Genomic DNA, 18,219 nt, shown 5'->3' on the forward strand with positions numbered 1-18,219 from the left:
CTTTACCCATCCTCCTATTATGGTTCTTGTAGCCGCTTTTACGGGGCCCCTCGTACTTATAAATAGGTTATTAAGGTTATCCACTTCCGACCTTCGATCCTTGGACAATTCTACTAGTTTTCTTGTCCAAAAGACTGGGTTTATATTAAGCTCCGGTGATTCTAAAAGTTTCCAGCTGGATTGCTGGTGTAACCGGGTGTCAGTCTTTGATCCAAAAGACGGATGTAATATAATAGAAGTGCCTTCATCCTGCAGGTTTCCATCCGAGATGTTTAGTAACGTCAGGTCGTGTACTCTTCGTCCTGACGAGAGCAGCAATAGTGTTGCCACTCTACACGATATCTCGTATAAGGAGTTTAGTTTAGGGCTATTTTTACAGAGCCAATCTTTAACAATCTGTGGATTCCAGATTGGAGATTTTGGGAGAGTAGGCTTTGCCATGGCTATTGCTTTAAGGGTATGTTTTACCAAAAAATTAGAGCTGAGACTTTCCTCAGCTGTTGGGTTACAGAATGTTGCTATCGCTGACTTATGTACTAGTATAGTATTGTATGACAATTTCTCTTCGATAAACAACTGCGCCAGGTATCTGGCCACCTGGTTTGCAGACGGTTTGTTAGGATGGAAATTGTTATTTGATGCCCAGCGGCACCATCTATCCCAAGCTGGCTTGTAGGTATTTAGCGTCGAAGCTCGCCACCCTGATAGAAGCAAATTCTTTTCCTCAGGATTCCATCTACTCAAAACGCCGTCCCACCCCCAATTTTCCAAACTTCTATTTCCAGTTCTTGGATTTTTGGGCGGAGGTTTGCCGGTGGATGTGTCGATTAGTACCGATTCCAGGTTTGCTATTTTGAGTGGTGGCGCTAATGATCGGCGTATTAGGTCTGGTCGCCAGAACGCCCTCGGCCACCTTGGGACTGCGAGAAGGTATGTTCCGGTCGCCTTGTTCAGGTGTGCTAGGATTCTTGGTATTAAATTTGGCGGAGGAAATATCCAGGCCAGATTGAAGTCCCAACATTGACTGAAAGCGTTTTGAAAGATTGCGCACGAGTCCGTGCAATCTCTTGACACGTATGTCGAAGTCACGTGTGCCGTTACGGAAGCAAATAGGTCTATATCGGGTTGCCCGAAGAGATTGAAAATCGGTTGGGTTGCTGCCGGTAAAAGGTGCCACTCCGGAGGTGTTTTTCCCCGAGATAGGTGATCCGCGTCTCCGTTGTATTTTCCGGGAAGAAACTGAGCTGTCAACGAGATATCCCACTTGTCTGCAAGGATCAGGAGGTCTTGGGTCAGATTTAAAAGTGTTAAGGATCTGGTGCCCCCTTCCTTGGAGATATACGCAACCACTGATTTGTTGTCCGATTGCACTAAGACTTCTGAACCGGAGAGGTTGTGAGCTGAGTGTTGAAGGGTTGCAAGCACTGCGAACAACTCTTTTCGGTTTGAATGCCACTTTTTCTGTTGGACGGTCCACTGACCTGATAAGGTTAAATCGTCTAAAGTTGCTCCCCAAGCCAGGTCTGAGGCATCTGTTGTCAGGAAATGACTGAACATTTCCTTGTGAATGGTGCTTGACAAGTTCAATTCAACAAACGATGGCTCTGCCAGAAATTTCTTCTGGACATCAGCATATCGCACGCCTGCCCAGTTTTCACTACCAAAGTGTTGCAGCTTTTCTAAGGCTCGAATCCTGATGGGATTTGCTGTTGGATGGATAGGTTCCTTGACTACTGTGCTGGGTTCCTGGAAATCCAGCTGCAGCTCTTCTTGGATATCCTGAGGATCCTCGTGTTCCTCTAGTCCAGGAGGCTGCTGTAGAAAACCGTCGTCGTCTTCTTGCGATCCCGAGTCTACGGGAGAAGTGTCGCCTGGCGCCGCGACCTTAGCCCCGGTTTGACTTTGGAACACGGCGTCAGTCAAAAGTCCTATCTGCTGAACTAGATAGTCTATCCGTGGGTCCATTAACACTTTAAGGCGCTTTGCTGACGCGGTTCAGGAGACTCTGAATCTGACGATAAAACGGATGGATCGCAGGATCTTTTTCGAGATTCACTGCGCTGAGAAGGCCCAGCTACCGGCGATAATGGCGAAACATTTTCTGTATCACTCATTTTCTATAAAGATCGGTGTTTTCGGACAGATGTGAAAATTTATATGAAATTAGGCACAAAGCATAAAGTTCTATAAAAATTTAATTAACTATCCGTCGCCCTTGAAAATCTTGACTCGCACGATGTTTGTAAACAACAAACACGTGTTTCAAGATGGCGTCGTTTTGTTTATAAAATATTCGAAATGAAAAGTTTTTTCGGTAAATGCGCGACAATGCCGTTTGGATTGAAGCGAAAGTTTATAATACGAGCACTTCTTTAGTTTTGTTTTTATAGAAGACGAGACACTTAATAATAATAAGATTCACACACTTCTCACGGTGTTTGTAAACAATTACCGCGCACTCAAAATGGCGGCGGCGTCTCGCAATCAAAATAAACACGATAATTATCCGTTATACACAAGAACTTGACGTTTTAATGACGTAAATTAAAAGAACTAAATATGTTTTCAAAGTTTATAACACTATCTACGATATACTGCCCAGGAATGAATACGATTTTTTCGAATTGATCGGACAAAATCAACGAACGTCGTTACACGATGGGAAAATGACGCTTTATGAACAACCCAAATCCATGGATGACCGGATACCAAATCAGCGGAAACGGACAAAGCGACCATAGAGTAGGACACTGACCCAGGAATAGACAGTAGAAACCGCGATAACGGAAAAGAAAATGAACGCTTCTCTCATGATGGACTCCAGAAATCAATTCAGAACACATAATAAAAAAAAAGTGACTGCCCTTAACAGGCACATTTGCTCGCATCAGGTACACCCTAACGAGTACACTAGTATTTATATTATAACAATGTATAATATTAAATGGTTTATTGCTTATGAGGATATTTACTTCAGATTTTATTTGTATAATAAAACCTGTAGCAAGTAATTTATATATATATATATATACAAAGTTAATTTTATAATAATATATTTTATATGCAGTGGAAATTGATTACTAAAATTCTTTTCTCAATATGATTACAGGCGTGTTTATGAAAGTTGACATAACCAATTCACAGTAAGGGCCTAAGCGGCGGTAACATTAAACATCTTAAGTTTTTTTACTCTGTATACAAGTGTATACTTGCTTAGATGGAAACGCCTGTATCGTGTATTTTACGTGTTCATTTTCTTTTACAAAAAAATTATACAGTTAAAAATGTGTTCAATATGAAAAAATCAAATAATAAAGATCAGCAAAATGTAGGAACTCTACTATTCTTACTATTTTTAAGTAAAATAGCTTTTAATAAATGTTTTTAAAGGACACACAATTACGTAAAATAAGATTTAAAAAAATGTTAATTTATGTAACATAAAGTAAGCTTGTGCGAATATCATTTGTTTTAATAATTTTATTTATTTATTAAATAAGTAATTATGATTGCAGTAGGCAAACAGTTCTGTAACAAACACAATGCCAATATGTAATTCGTTGAATCACAAAGAAGTCACAAATTTTAAAAAAAGTAATCCACATTTAGTGAAAAAATACACAAAAAAATTAATATATTTCATGTCTGCATTCCATGTTGAATTTCCACTGCACATAAATATATTTAGTCAATTTTCATTAATCAAAGATTATGAAGTAAAGTTTTCAAAAAAGATCCTATAAAAAATTACTATAAAATATTGATTGTTTGATATATATACATATTTTACACATACTAACAAAAAACAAATTTTCCATCTGAATTATTAATCTTAAGACTGTGTTATTTGTAAACTTAGAAATACCGAAAACCCAAGGGTTTTATCTGGCGGAGAAGATGCTCATTGTGTTAGAAGCTGTTCTCTTGCGGACTAAACGAGCAGCAACTGAAATATTTAACGGTCATTAATTATTAGACATTATTATAATTTACATATCTATAAAAAAAAAATAGAATTACATATGAAACACTTAACACATTGCATAAAAACACTCATAGAACCACAAGGTGCAGAAACAATCCAAGCAGAATCAAACACATAGCATTTGGTGAAATGAACTTAAATATTATGCAATAGAGCTCGATAACCTGCTTCCATTATCCATAAAATCAATAAACATAACTCAATATGAAAGAGCTAGCAATATTAGATGAAGGAAGCGGTTACAAATGGTAGATTGTGTCATCGGCAACAACATCCACGATTGGATGAGTCTTGACTCTTGACAGAGAAGTGACTAAAGTTAATTTAGTGAATAAATATTGTAAAATATTTCCTCGGCACATGAAATATTTTAGTTGTTCAGTAAAAAGCATTAATTTTTGGAGAAAGTCAATACGTTGATATCCGAGTATAAATTTTTTTCGCAAGCTTTTTCTGATTCTCATATGCATCTGATGATCGCATTTAATCAAGTGTTAACTGGATTATTATATTTCATGAAGGCAAGGTGATCAGTTCTGCGCTTCAGATAACAGTCTAAGGCAGGGGTAGTGAACCTCTTCATTTTTAAAGGTCACATTCGTTTATCGGATTGAACATGAGGCCGCGTTTGTAAAAAATTTAAGTCAATCCGTCGACTGCTTTTCGAGTTTTGCAGACACAAACATACGGAAGCTGAATTTTTACATACAAATATATTCTGATTTGTATATATTTTTTAAAATGGCACATTCAAAAGGCCCTATCAGAGTAGCCCGCCATAGTCTAATTAAATAAATATTGTAGTGAAAAAATTTCATTTATTTTGACCCCCCCCCCTGGAAATTGAACCCAAGACCTCCAGCACAGCAGTCATTCAAACTACGTCTTGATTATTTAAAAAAATATCATAATTCCAATGGAATAAATTAATTTTGGAAGTGAGAATTGCTGATGTGTGTTTTGGAAAAGTTTAGCATAATTGCAAAACGGTGAAGAGTCTAGTAAAAGTTTTTGAGTTTTCTAGCTTTATACTAAAAGAGAGGTTAAGATATGAGGTAAAAATGTTCAGATGAACTCACTGGATGAATCCTGTGGGGTGAGGGGTCGCTGCAGCACAGCTTCAATGACATTTATCCAGGCATCCCGGTCTTCCTCGCTCGTGGCACTTAGACAGAAGGCCCTCTCGGGGGTGTGCAAGGTGAAGCTGTAGCCCATGTCTCTGAATCCGGGAACCACACCCACACGCACGCTGAAACCGTCCAGATTGTAACCTGAAATGAGCAAGGTAAATCAACAAATATAATAAAAGCCTAGTAATTTCAACAAAGATAAAGGGATTTATTTATAAATCAGGTATGAAATATAACTTTCCTAAGAAAGCAATCCTTCTATTGGACAATGCACCAGAACATCCCCAAAATCTGTATATCTTAGACACAGAATTGGACATCAAAGTAATTAAGCTTCCCCCTAACACAAAGTCAATATGACAACCCATGGATCAAAGGGTTATTTATACCTTTAAAGTGTATTATTTGCAATAAACACATTAGATTATTCTTAAAATGACACGGAACCTAACCTTATTTGTCCATTATATTTGTGTTCATTTTATGCAGATTTTACGCAGGTGTCTCTCGGAACGGAGCCCTGGCGTAAAACGAAGTTTACGTGTATTTAACTCTTGTTATAAATCTTCAGTTCAATCAATCATCTTATGGTGGGGACTGACCGGAGTAATTTCGTCATAACGTAACACGGTACGATGCGAGCATTCGTATAGTCAGTACAGCAAGCCGAGCTTGTTCCGATGTTCGGATGCTTGCCGCGAATATTACGTTACGACGAAATGCTCCATTCAGTCCCCACCGTTATATTGCATCAATAAGGTTTTGTAAAACTACTAAGTAGGCATACCTAAAAATATTTCTCCTTTGGGATATGCATCGAGGGGATCATCATGATACATTAGTTTCCGAGCGTCCAGGGAAAACCATCTCTTCTTATAGGCATCGGTGGGTCGAGGACCCGTCTTCCACAGCCACCCTTCTCTCGGGAAGTCCCTCGTCAGGTGGACAGCGAGCTCTGACTCGGGGACGGAGGGAAATGCCACCTGTAGCCGATGCAGCTTCGCACATCTGATTGCCATGTACCTAAGATGAAAAAAAAATGCACTTATAATCATAAATTATTACAAAATTATTTTCCAAAATAAATATCCATTAAAAGGAATAGCACAAAAATTAATATATAATTATGCTTAGTACAGACGGAGCCGGAATGCATATGGCAGTAGTAATTTTTTCCTGTATTGTCTCTGGTCCATAACGTTCAAGTATGAATTAATACACACCGGGTGATTTCATGTCGACGTTTGTGTCATAAATGTGAAAGAGCAGTGTTATATTAACCAATTAGTAGTCCTCGTCATCCCAAAATTCATATGTGAATGTGATGGACCAGACACAGAAAAAAATTACGGCCGCCATATGCATTCCGGCTCTGTCTGTACCAAGCATTACAAATTATTAATTGTAAAATATATATATAATTTTTAATTTTTTAAACTTTCTACACAAATACTGGATACAACACACGGGAGGTTGTTATCAAGAATTTATTGATATCTCAACGGAGACTAAGAGCTTATTGAGATAGGAATATGGAAGTCTGAGTATATACAGGCCTTACGACTTTTCATTTGCTTGTTTAAGTGATCACTTCCACTGTGCAACATTCACCATTCTTTTTTACTACTGATAGAACCATATTATTAAAAATTTTAAATGTTTCACATTTTACACACAAATTCAAATGCTGCCATATATCTGCTTAGATTTTATGTGATGTAATTAAAAATTGATGTCCAAATTATCGACTCATTTAATTATTCTTTCCTATTTAGATATCAATAAAATTATTCTTAAACCGAATAGGGTTTTCAACATTTTTTTATTATAGCTAAAAATTACAAAGTTAAATAAAATTTCCACGCAGGTTTAAAATATGGATATAATAATATTTTCTCACATTCACTAATCTAACTAATATTTTCCCAATTTCAGAAAATTATGAATGAAAACATCATTCTCATACATTTCTTATAAATAATAAATATACATATTAAATATTTACATTTTTTAAAGTATTTTTTCTGTTTTGTAAAAAAAAACCCTATTGATAAAAAAAACTATCTTGATCACTTCTTCTTCAAACCCTTGCCCAATGGTGCATAGGGCACTGCATCATACAAACACAGTGTTGTCTTGTAAGTTAACCATGAAGGAAAGGTGATCAGCCCTCCACCTTAGGTACCAGTCCAGGGTAATATTGAAAAATTATTAAAGTGAAAAAATCACTTATATTTATCTGATCCCTCCCCCTGGGAATCGAACACGGGACCTCCAGAACAGTCGAGCGTACTGACCATTAGACTACGGAGGCGGACATCTTGACCACTCCCATATATATTGTGTATATGTAAGCCACAAAATACAATTATACAGGAAAAAATACAAAAAATCTTAATTAAATAATTTGCAACTTGCAATTGTAAATGTCGAAGGGGTTAATTTGTGTTAATATTATAAATATCACACATCAAAATTCCCCACAATTATTGGAATTTTACCAAACCTGAATAAACAGTCATCCTGGAATTAGCTAACAAGTAGGAGTCTTCTGGCACATTTACAATCAAATAAACATTCCTAAATAAAACTCACCTACACACGATTTTTTTAGCATACACACACACAAAAGTGTGTGGGTTTTCTGAATGAGACCGCAACTTTTGACGTAATATGTCAAAATGTTAATTAATAATAAAAACCAAAGTTTGATAAGATAAGAGTAATGTGTCTCCCGTGTTTAATAATTGCGGCGCCAAAAGAATATAAATAATTTATTCCTTTTTTATAATAATTATGAATAACATTAAAAAGATTGCCCATATCATATTGTTATGTATATTGTCATGCTGCTTGCAAAAATTTTATCTTCAGATATTCGATTTTTAAAGCAAAAATATAAATATATATTAATTAGCTGAATATAAAATAAGGCATGTCATTTAGGAAGAATATCAGTTTTATGATACTCTACGTATAAAGAATTTTTATTTTATATTCTATTTATATTTACAAAAATTAATCATTTCATCCATAATTTTTATTAACAAAATTTGCATATTGAAAAATGACATTTCGGTAAGTTAGCGACATATTGTATCATTACAAGTATACTAATTTTTTGGAAGGTTGGTACGAATACCGTTAAAAGTACTGAAAAAATATTGCCACTACCATCAATCATTGCGTTATGTTAGTAATAGTCAAAAATGGGATAACATGCTATGCAGTAGAAGTAAAGTGTAGAGTACAAGTTTTACAACCCATGTCTTGCAATTTAAGTATTTTGACAGCAATTGAAATTTCTAGTTTATTTCTACAAAATTTTTTTTTCAAGAAATATCCATAAAGCTACCACTTTAAGGGGTTTGTCTGGAGATAGGATAGTAAGGATAAAGAATGTAGATGTGAAATATACATCACAAACTACTGAAAATAAATCTTTCTTGAATTTATTTTGCGATTGGCGGGAATAGAATTCGCGACATCAGTTTCGCAGTCGAGCGTCTACCCAACTACGCCATGAAGCCAGTATTTCTTCATAGATTTAAAAAACTGCCGGTTTTTAACCTCGAGCTAGTACGACTACGGGTATAAAACCCAAAGTGCCCTAGTCATTGCTGCTATCGTCCTTTATTTTCACCTTCACTAACTATTAGTTCTCCATTTCCTTTCCCACATAGCAGGGTTATCCTGCACTCTAAACTACTTGCATTAAGTCATTAGCATTTGATTAAACATATTCTATTCTTTTTATTTGAGAATCTGAAGCACAGGAATTATCGCCCAATAAAATCAACGATTTTATTTTATATTCTGAGAAATTTTGAATATTTAAAATTTTAAATAATTCAAACAAAAATTCTAACAAATACTATAATTTTTTAATGTACATATTTTAAGATGTAACTTTTTCAGTATTTATTATCAAAGATTTATTATTATGTTAGAGGAAAAAAAACAGTGTTGAATGTTGTCAAAATATTAAATACGTCATAATAGATAATTTCTAAAATAACACTACAGAGATAAGAAAAACAATGATTTAACATTTATCAAGTCACTTGAAATATCTCCACAAATTTTAGATAGTATGGTAATCAGTGAAGAACACACTGAGTAATAAAAGAGAGGCTTTTTCACATAAAATATTTAAGCATTAAAAATAATAATCAAAAACATGTCAAATATCAAAATCCGCTAGGGAAGCATGATTCTTTTCAGTGATATTGAAGCTACGAGTTTCAAAAGCAGGTTGATTATGTGAATATACTTAGGCTTAATGCTTCACATATATTACCAGCCACGCTGCAAATCTCTGAATTTTAATTATTCTGATGTTATAGCCAGAAACTGGCATCAGACTCGTAATTGCCCTCGAATTTCAATTTGTTATTTTAAACAATTTTAATTAATATATTATTTTAATTAAAACGGTTTAAAATAACAATTGATAGCATAACAATTAATTTCTGTGGCAAAAAATTAAATATGAGCAATTTTAGTTATGAACTCAGTAACAGAATTAATAAAACTTGTAAGCCAAGGTATTACTGTACATCATATACATATGAGCTGTATTTGAGTGAGGAAAAAAGAAGGTGCAAATAAGAGATATCTACACTTCATTAATGTGTTTTATATATGTAATAAAGTGTAGATCCGCATAAGACTACTTAAGTGAGTTATCTTTTTGAGAAGAATAAAACTTACCAATTATTTATGACTTCAGGATCATCATGATAAACATATATGTGTCTAGTTGAACTATCTTTAATGTATGTCAGCTGAAGGGAGTTGACATGACCTATTTTCGGGGGGGAGAATATGACATTTAATTCCGAGAGACGTAATACAGCTTTGGGTTCTTTGTTTTCTTTGACATGATATTTTAATGAGTCCTCTGATTCGGACAAAATAAATTTCCTGGGATGATACCGACTGTCTTCCTTCCCTCTTTTCATGAGATATCCTTCCATATAACCCGAAGTGTAGCTTTGACGCTCGGGATTACAAAATTCTTCTCTTTGATATTTAGCTCTTATCCACTGCTCTAATAGAACCCTGAAATTTAAAACAAGGAATAAAGTAAAATAAAATTCGTAATTAATTTTTCAAAATGTTAAATATTTTTCAACAAAATACTTAAAGTATTTTTGAATTGAACAACATATGCACAAAATTTATAGCAGGGTTTGACACTCAGTTTTCTTTTTCCATGAAAATTATGTTTGTTTTTTGTTAAGAGAAAATGAACTTTTTTTCGGCATTCATATTGGCATTCCTCCCATAGTATAGATAAAGACATGATATTTTCAGTTCCATTTTATATCCATTTGTAAATTTATTTTATAAAGATATAGTTTTTCAAAACAAAAATTATGCTGTTTTTGTTTGCTGTTTTTCTATTATTAAAAAAAATTTTTTTTTGGCCAAACAGTGACATGATTTATTGCTTTGTTTGTTTTACCATTTTCAATTATAACTCAACCCACATTATCTGTTTAGTAATTATTGTTAACATAAAATAATTTTATGGAACAAATATTTACTAAATTTGTTTCGATTACGCTTATCTGTGTTTTGAATGTCAAGCTCAAGGAATTACCACAAATAATACAAATACCCAGCCACAGTAGGTATACAGTTGACGTAAATATCAGATTGTCCATTTATTATTAACATATAGATACGGGATACTGAGAATGAATGAGAGTGTTGAATGAGTTAAGTAGGTCTGATAATGGTACAGGAAGCTGCATTACAAAAAGCAGGAAGTAATATGTTTAAATAATAACTATTACCCCCTGAATGGATCTAGGAATAGAATATATGTCTAAATTACTTTCATTCATAACAATTTCATAACATGAACAAATTATTTGGTACATTTATGTTCATCGCATTACAACTGTCACATTGAAGACATTTAGAATTGATAAACGAAGGTAACTTCAATTCAGCAGATAGTAGCCGCAATAAAAACTGTTTGTTCATTCACAATGATTGTAAAAATTGCAATTAATAATGAGAACTAATCTAAATTGCAGCAATAATATGTGATAGATATTTATATAAAAATATATTTTTATTACTCCTGATAACACACACAGCTAGTATTGAATGAAATAATTATATGTGAAAATAAACTTTTAAAAATAAACAATGTAAGATAGTAAATCACGAAGTATTTGGTAACGAATCACTTGTACACAGTATGGATATAAACAAATAATTATTCCTAGATACTATTTCCCTAATAAATCAACAAAGATTTTCAGCAAAATTCAAATATATTTATACTGTTTATTATTATGTAGTGTGTAACTGGCATTTTACTTAAGTTCTTAAATTTCGGATTCTATTGCAGTATACTTTGTCATCAACATGTAGGATTGCAATTTGCCAAATTTCAACAAGTGCTACACGGTACAAAAGCCCAGAAAGACGGTAACAGTAATATTAAAAGATTTAAATGGAATCCTTATAACTTTAAGCAAATTGAACCCTTTATTCTGCTATAAAACATAAGAGAAAGATTTGACATTGAATGTGCAGTTGGAGATGTCTCTAAGGCAATGAATGTTATCAGTAAATCAACATTCTACAGTAAAATACAAATAAGGTACATCCAAAATAAATATGATGTAGATGAGAGTGGAGCATATAGCAGTAAGATGTAACACAATCAGTACGGGTAAACACAGATATTAAGTCTACTCAATCCTAACAAAACATTATAAATTAGTAGAAAATTTTAACCAAACAAAATATTAAAAATTACCATCAATGTTATTCCCGAGGTCCTACAGTACTATATTATCAACATAATACTTATTGACCCTATTAAAACAATATCAGGCAAGAAATATTCATTTTTCATTAATTGATTCGGCAGTCACTTTGTGGTCAAATCTATCCATTTTTGATTAATGTTTTACTTAATAGATACCACTTTTCTTAAAATCTACCGTGACACTTGATTTTAAGAAATAGTGTATTTACTAAGATTTTAAGAAATAGTGTATTTACTAAGTAAAACGTTAATTTAAAAAAAAAAACACCTATTCACCGTTGTAGATTAAGAAAAAGTTTCTAGTCTGTATTCATTACAAACATTTTGGATTCCTGGACCTTATTCCTGGACATAGGGATCCGGGTTCGAATAATGCGGAAGTTTTTATTTTGATATGATGAATTATATTCTCTTAGTTTATTCAATATTTACATGTTGAATAGTTAATATTTTAATCATTGAATTTGAATCATTATAATTATCACTCTTTGTAAAAATCTATAATTGTTTGTACCATTGTTCAAATGCATAAATAAATATTCAATAGTTTCACTTGTTAATTAGTCAATATTAAAAAATATATATTTGCACATCAATATTATTATAATATAATAGATTCCAACAAAAATGTCAATAAAAAAAGGTTTAATTTACTGTTTATATGTATGGGTAGCGAGCTCTAGAGCATTGTTATTGCACAGTTAACAAATAACAGTTGGTTAATTATAACATCTTCTAACCCGCCTTATCCACAACAAATGGTGCATAGGGCAATGCATCTTATTGATGCTGTGTTATTTTGATTGTTACGTACAAGAAGGCAGGGTGAACGCTCTTGCGCTTCAGGGACCAGTCAAGGGTAATATTAAATAAATGGAGTGTAAAATAACTTATATTTATTTTCACCCCCCTGGGAATCGAACCCGGGACCTCCAACACGGTAGCTAAAATGCTAACCATTATACCACAAACAATAATATTGAAGTGAATATTTTATAACATAAATGTAGAATTGTTCAATTGGCTTTTTTTAACATAACTATTTTTGTTAATGTAATGTAATGTAATGTTTATTATTGGTAATATAGCTATTGTTTATTATGTCATTTTTATTATATATAAGCTGTACAATTCCAGAATAAATAAAATAAATAAATAATATTGAGCTCACTGAGGATCGCCTTCCTGCGGTTTCCTGTAACACGGGGGCACTCTCTCTTCGTATTTAGTCCTGGCACCGATGTTTCCGATTTCCTGCATTCGCTCCACTTGGGAATCCTCCCAGCGGTCCAGCTTGAGATGTTTTACTTTGCTGATGTGAGCACCCATACTTCTATGAATTCCCGCACACCGCATACACACAAAGATACCGAGGTTGTAGGACGCCCATTCTGGATCTGAAATTTCCAAAATTAAATTGGCTATAAATAAAGGCATGTAAAACAAAATCCCACGCACATGTTTCAAGTCTCTGTACAGAGAAGTAAAATGATTATGTTAAATCGCGCAATATATCCTTATATTTGTCATTTGCTCACAGAATGGCTGGACCTTTTCAAAGATTCAATTCTAATCTAGTAAACTGACCTAATCCAGAATTTGAAAAATCGAGTAACTCATACATCTAGTAATGGCTTCTATATATTTATGACGAAAACAATGCTGTCAAATAGCATCGTGTATTTGTAGTATTTATTATGTTGTATATATACACACAAAAGGCATTAAAAGATGTCTCTCTCTATATGTATTCGATATTTCGTAGTCAACAGGAGAAAGTGACCAGGTGTATTTTTTACAAAAACGTGATCATTGACTATTTGATATCTTACTAGCTTAATAGTGCCCTGAAAAAAATCCCAAAGGATTTTGAACATTGAAGTACCTATAATATATAGACTTGTAAACATGAATAACTGCATTTATGTATATTTTCTTGGCAAGCAAAAGTGACTTAAATGGCCCTCCTAAACATATTACATTTTGGTAGTTGGTCACTTTCTCCTGTACGACTACGATTTGTCAATTTTCAATTAGTTCAGTGTAAATATGCAAAATAACAAAAAGAAAACAGGTGATATAGAAAACAAAAATTAGGTAACAAAATACACACATATTATCCATAAAATTAGTAATGATTAGCACGATGGAGGAAATAGAAGGCAAACGAGGAAGAGGAAGGCTAAGGAAAAGTTATATGGACCAGCTAATAGAGAAAACAGACCAAATGAAATACTTCTTCTCATCCTTTTTGCACCCAATGGCGTATAGGGCACAGAATCAAATTGAGGCAGTTTCAACATCATTGCTCTCATGAAGGCTAGGCAATCAGTACTTCACTTCTGGTACAAGTCTAGGATAATATTAAATCAATATAAGGGTTTTTTTTACCGAACTGAACCCGTGGCCTTTTACATAGCAATCAAACCCGCTACCCGCTAACCTGGCTTTGGGCAGTAGAAGTTACCGCACCAACAAGAGCTCAGCCCCCAGATCGATGGCAGATAAAAAAAGTGATATCTAACCACTGAATTATTGACATATTTTAGAAATATAAGCAGCATTAATTTCACAGAATTTAATAAATTAGAGGATGTGGGTTCCTTTATTTATCAAGGAAGAAGAAAGTTTTTAAACATAAATTGATTACACACAAAATAAATAAACGAAAAAAATTCTTAATAATAAATTAAAATATTGTACAGTAAGTACAACTTTATCTGATTCTTTTACACAAATCAAATTGGACATCAAATTTACCTTTTTGCCAATCAAATCATATTCAATTTTTAATTTAAAAGTACTAATTTAATTTACAAAATGGTAAATACGATTTTGGATTTCGTGTTTCTCTACCATGCGTACTGAATTTTCAATCAAGTTAATACTGCATGAATCTATATGCCGTAATTAGTAATTTATATCAAGAAACATTTTTTTTTAAATTCAAATATTTAAGACTTTTTAAATTTCGTAAGTAGCAAATTAATATTCTAATTTAACTAAAATAGTAATTTTGTTGACATTTAAAATGATTACGACACAAAAATGTTAAAAAGATATGACATTTGATTGTGTTATCAGAAAAATACATATATTTTGGGTAATCTTTACACATAATATGTGTTGTTAGCAGGGTTGCCACGTTTAAAAAAAAAAGTAACAAAACATGAGTTTAAAACAGTATAATTTTCAAGCAAGTACAAGCAAATTTCTTAAGTTTCGTTGTATTATATTTCTTCATTTAACTTGATATTAGTATGAGTATGGTATTTTTTATTCACTTACTATTATGTAACTCTATTTTTTACTTCAAGGACCACAATACCCAAAATTAGTAGTATCCAACTTATACAGATTGTATGAGTACAGCTATGCAACCCTAACTGCCCTAGCCGTTGGTGGTATTCTCCTTTTCTCTACTCAATTATTCCTCTTACATTTTCTTTCCCATAAAACATTAATATTCTTTACCTTCTCAGCTCATTCTGTATCCTATCAAATATATTTCATTCCTTGGTCCAAGAGTGTAGAACACAAGACTTGCATTATATAATAACCAATCGAGTCAATACCGGATCGATTCAATCCAGTGCCCTGTGCGCCTCATATCATCATCTCCATTAAAAAGTAAATTATACAATTTGTACATTGTTTATGAGATGAAGATTTAATACGGGCATTAAAAATCTAATAAAAAACACTTTTAACCACGTTTTTTTAAAAAAATAAAATAAAATGTTTAATTTTATTTTTCAATTTGCTTGTTAATTTTTTTAATCGTCCCAAACTTTGAGAATAACATAATAATTAGTTTTGTTTTTAAAGAAATTTCAATAAACGCGTCAAAACAAGTTGAATTTTAATTAAAGAAGATATGGGTAATTTTAAATTATAAAATTTAAATTAAATTATGCTAAAAAGAGAAAAGTGTAATTTTAATTACATATATTATGATAAACGGAGATTTAAAAAAATATATATTATGTTTAATAAAGAAAAACGTAATTTTGAATTAAATTATGTTTAAAAGTAGAAAATGTAATCTTGAATTATATTATGTTTAATAGAGAAAAATGGACACTTTCAATAATGCAATGATATTTCAGGAGAAATAAATTTAAAATTTCAAAACACAATTTCCATACTCTACTTAAAACTAAGAATCTGATTTTTTTTCATATTATTTACTCAAATCAACAGCATTAACTAAAAAAAAAAACACCAAAATTGGGACTTCACATAGTCTATAAGCGGAAATGCAACTTATGTAATGTTTTAAAAATACGTTAGAATAACAATAACTCGAAAAGATAAAGAAGTAAAATGGCGAAAATTCTGTTATTTTTATTATTACTATTTTATCTCCAAAATATTTGTATTTTAGTAGTATCCCAAAGCAAGGATTTCCCCAAAACAGGGAAACATCCTGAATATTAAAAATAATATATCACGCGTATTTTGTTTTAAAACCATTCCAATACAAAAATAATAATCAATACATATTACATACTTACAGACAGTTTGAAAATTAAAGGTGGGATTATTGGAATGTTAGTTTATATTAGGATGTCCTGTTATTAAAGTTAGACATGTTTGATGTTTATTTCGCTTCATTCACACAAAAATGTACACTATTCATAATATTAGGTAATACGGTGATACAAAACAAATACTAGTATAAGAAATAACCGTAAAAAACGTTTTAATAATAATTATGCGATTAATTTGTTATTAACTAAAGACACTCGAACGTGCGGAAATGTAATAACGTATTGAACATAAACGTTAAACACCAATTTGGTTGTTTTAAAACATACACCGTAACGTTGATAACGTAAATATTAAATTTAAAAAATGTTATGTGTAAGGAAACCCACGAGGATGATGAAAATAAACAAAAATTTGGCGCCAGGGTCATTGAACCCCACAAGCATGGAAGTATTTACGCCCCCCCTGATTGTCGAAACGCACATACAACCCTTCGAATTTACTAACACAAAATCATCACTAAACTTAATCTGTATTTATTTAATAACTTTTTCATCACATACTTTTGCTTCCACAGTCAGCACACATATTATTTCCAAACTTTTTCAATATCTCTAGTAATATCCTCTCGTTGCGGTCCGCCATCGCGAGACTTTTGCGTGGAATGACGTCGCGACTCGCGACAGAATGACCGCAACGCAATTCGAGTGATTGTCTAATAAGAGCGGAATATTTCTTTCTCCGTCGCCTATCACGATGTCTGCCGTTAGCGAGAAAGAGATGACAACTTTCTGTCTTCCTATTCATTGATCCTTGAAACGGAACGTGCAAGATTTTGTTTTTAGTTTTTATGCGTGACGCATGATGTCGGTGGCGGGATGCGTAATCCAATTATTTGCCTTTGATTTTCATTTCGAAATTAAGTAAATTTCCATTGACAATACAATACAATAACAACAAAAAAAAAAATTTGTATTTCCTTTACAAATCGGATCACTGGCAAATAAGGTTCATATTATTGAAAACGCATGTAGCATATTAACTTTCATAACATAAGTAATTAGTGAATATAATTAATAAAACATAAATAATAGGAAAAACAATAATGAGCTACAATATTTGTTAATTTTGCAGAAATAATATAATTAGGAATTCTCTATATTAATGATTTTTTTCAACATTTGATATCTTATGAGCAACTTAGGTATAAAATTAAACATATTATTTTGTCATCGAAAGATTGTTATATTTTTCATTACATATTTCAAATATTATAATTGGGCTTTATAATTTATCCACAATAATTTTTATTTATTACGTAATAAGGGCGTAAATATTCCTGATATGGTTTTTTGATTGGTGTTATCTTGATTATTGTCAATCCATTGATATCTACAATAATTATTACACTGAAATACACATTTTTGTGCGGACCCCAGTAAAAATTTATTTTGTGACCTTGTCATCAAGCATAGAACCCGAATGTGCCTAAATGAACATAATTATTTGATTTATAAATTTAGAATATTCTCATATCAAACATCCTTTTGAAAGAAAATGAATTTGGCAATAAATATTTATTTAGTAAATACTTCTTGAATCACAAATATTTTTTTATTCCTGCATATTGAATATTACTTTATAAACTTTTACGATTAAATTGTCATTGCCACACACTTCTTAACAAATTAAAAGCAAATGTTGACATCTGAAAAAAATCTTTACTATATAGTTTGATCCAATGATTATGCATTTGTTTTCATTTAAAAATATAAGATCATTTGAAGCTAATCATTGCTGATATTACCCACTTGTCC

The 18,219-nt window shown here is 32.3% G+C and overlaps 1 protein-coding gene across 1 annotated transcript; it reads right to left on the reverse strand.

Annotated features, from left to right (window-relative positions):
- Window positions 1–2,852: 2,852 nt before the first annotated feature.
- Window positions 2,853–17,089, reverse strand: LOC148307042 (arf-GAP with dual PH domain-containing protein 1-like). Its single transcript, XM_088264006.1, has 6 exons — window positions 16,966–17,089; window positions 13,083–13,308; window positions 9,829–10,179; window positions 5,903–6,138; window positions 5,065–5,256; window positions 2,853–3,946 (listed from the first exon to the last, which is right to left on the reverse strand). The coding sequence occupies exons 1-6, from the start codon at window positions 17,045–17,047 to the stop codon at window positions 3,882–3,884; spliced, it is 1,152 nt and encodes a 383-aa protein (XP_088120132.1). The 5' UTR covers window positions 17,048–17,089; the 3' UTR covers window positions 2,853–3,881.
- Between the last annotated feature and the right edge of the window lie 1,130 nt (window positions 17,090–18,219).

This window comes from Brachycentrus maculatus, unplaced genomic scaffold (assembly GCF_059751285.1).
Source record: "Brachycentrus maculatus isolate JH-2025_06_01 unplaced genomic scaffold, ASM5975128v1 h1tg000212l, whole genome shotgun sequence".
In the NCBI taxonomy this organism is placed as follows: Eukaryota; Metazoa; Arthropoda; class Insecta; order Trichoptera; family Brachycentridae; genus Brachycentrus; species Brachycentrus maculatus.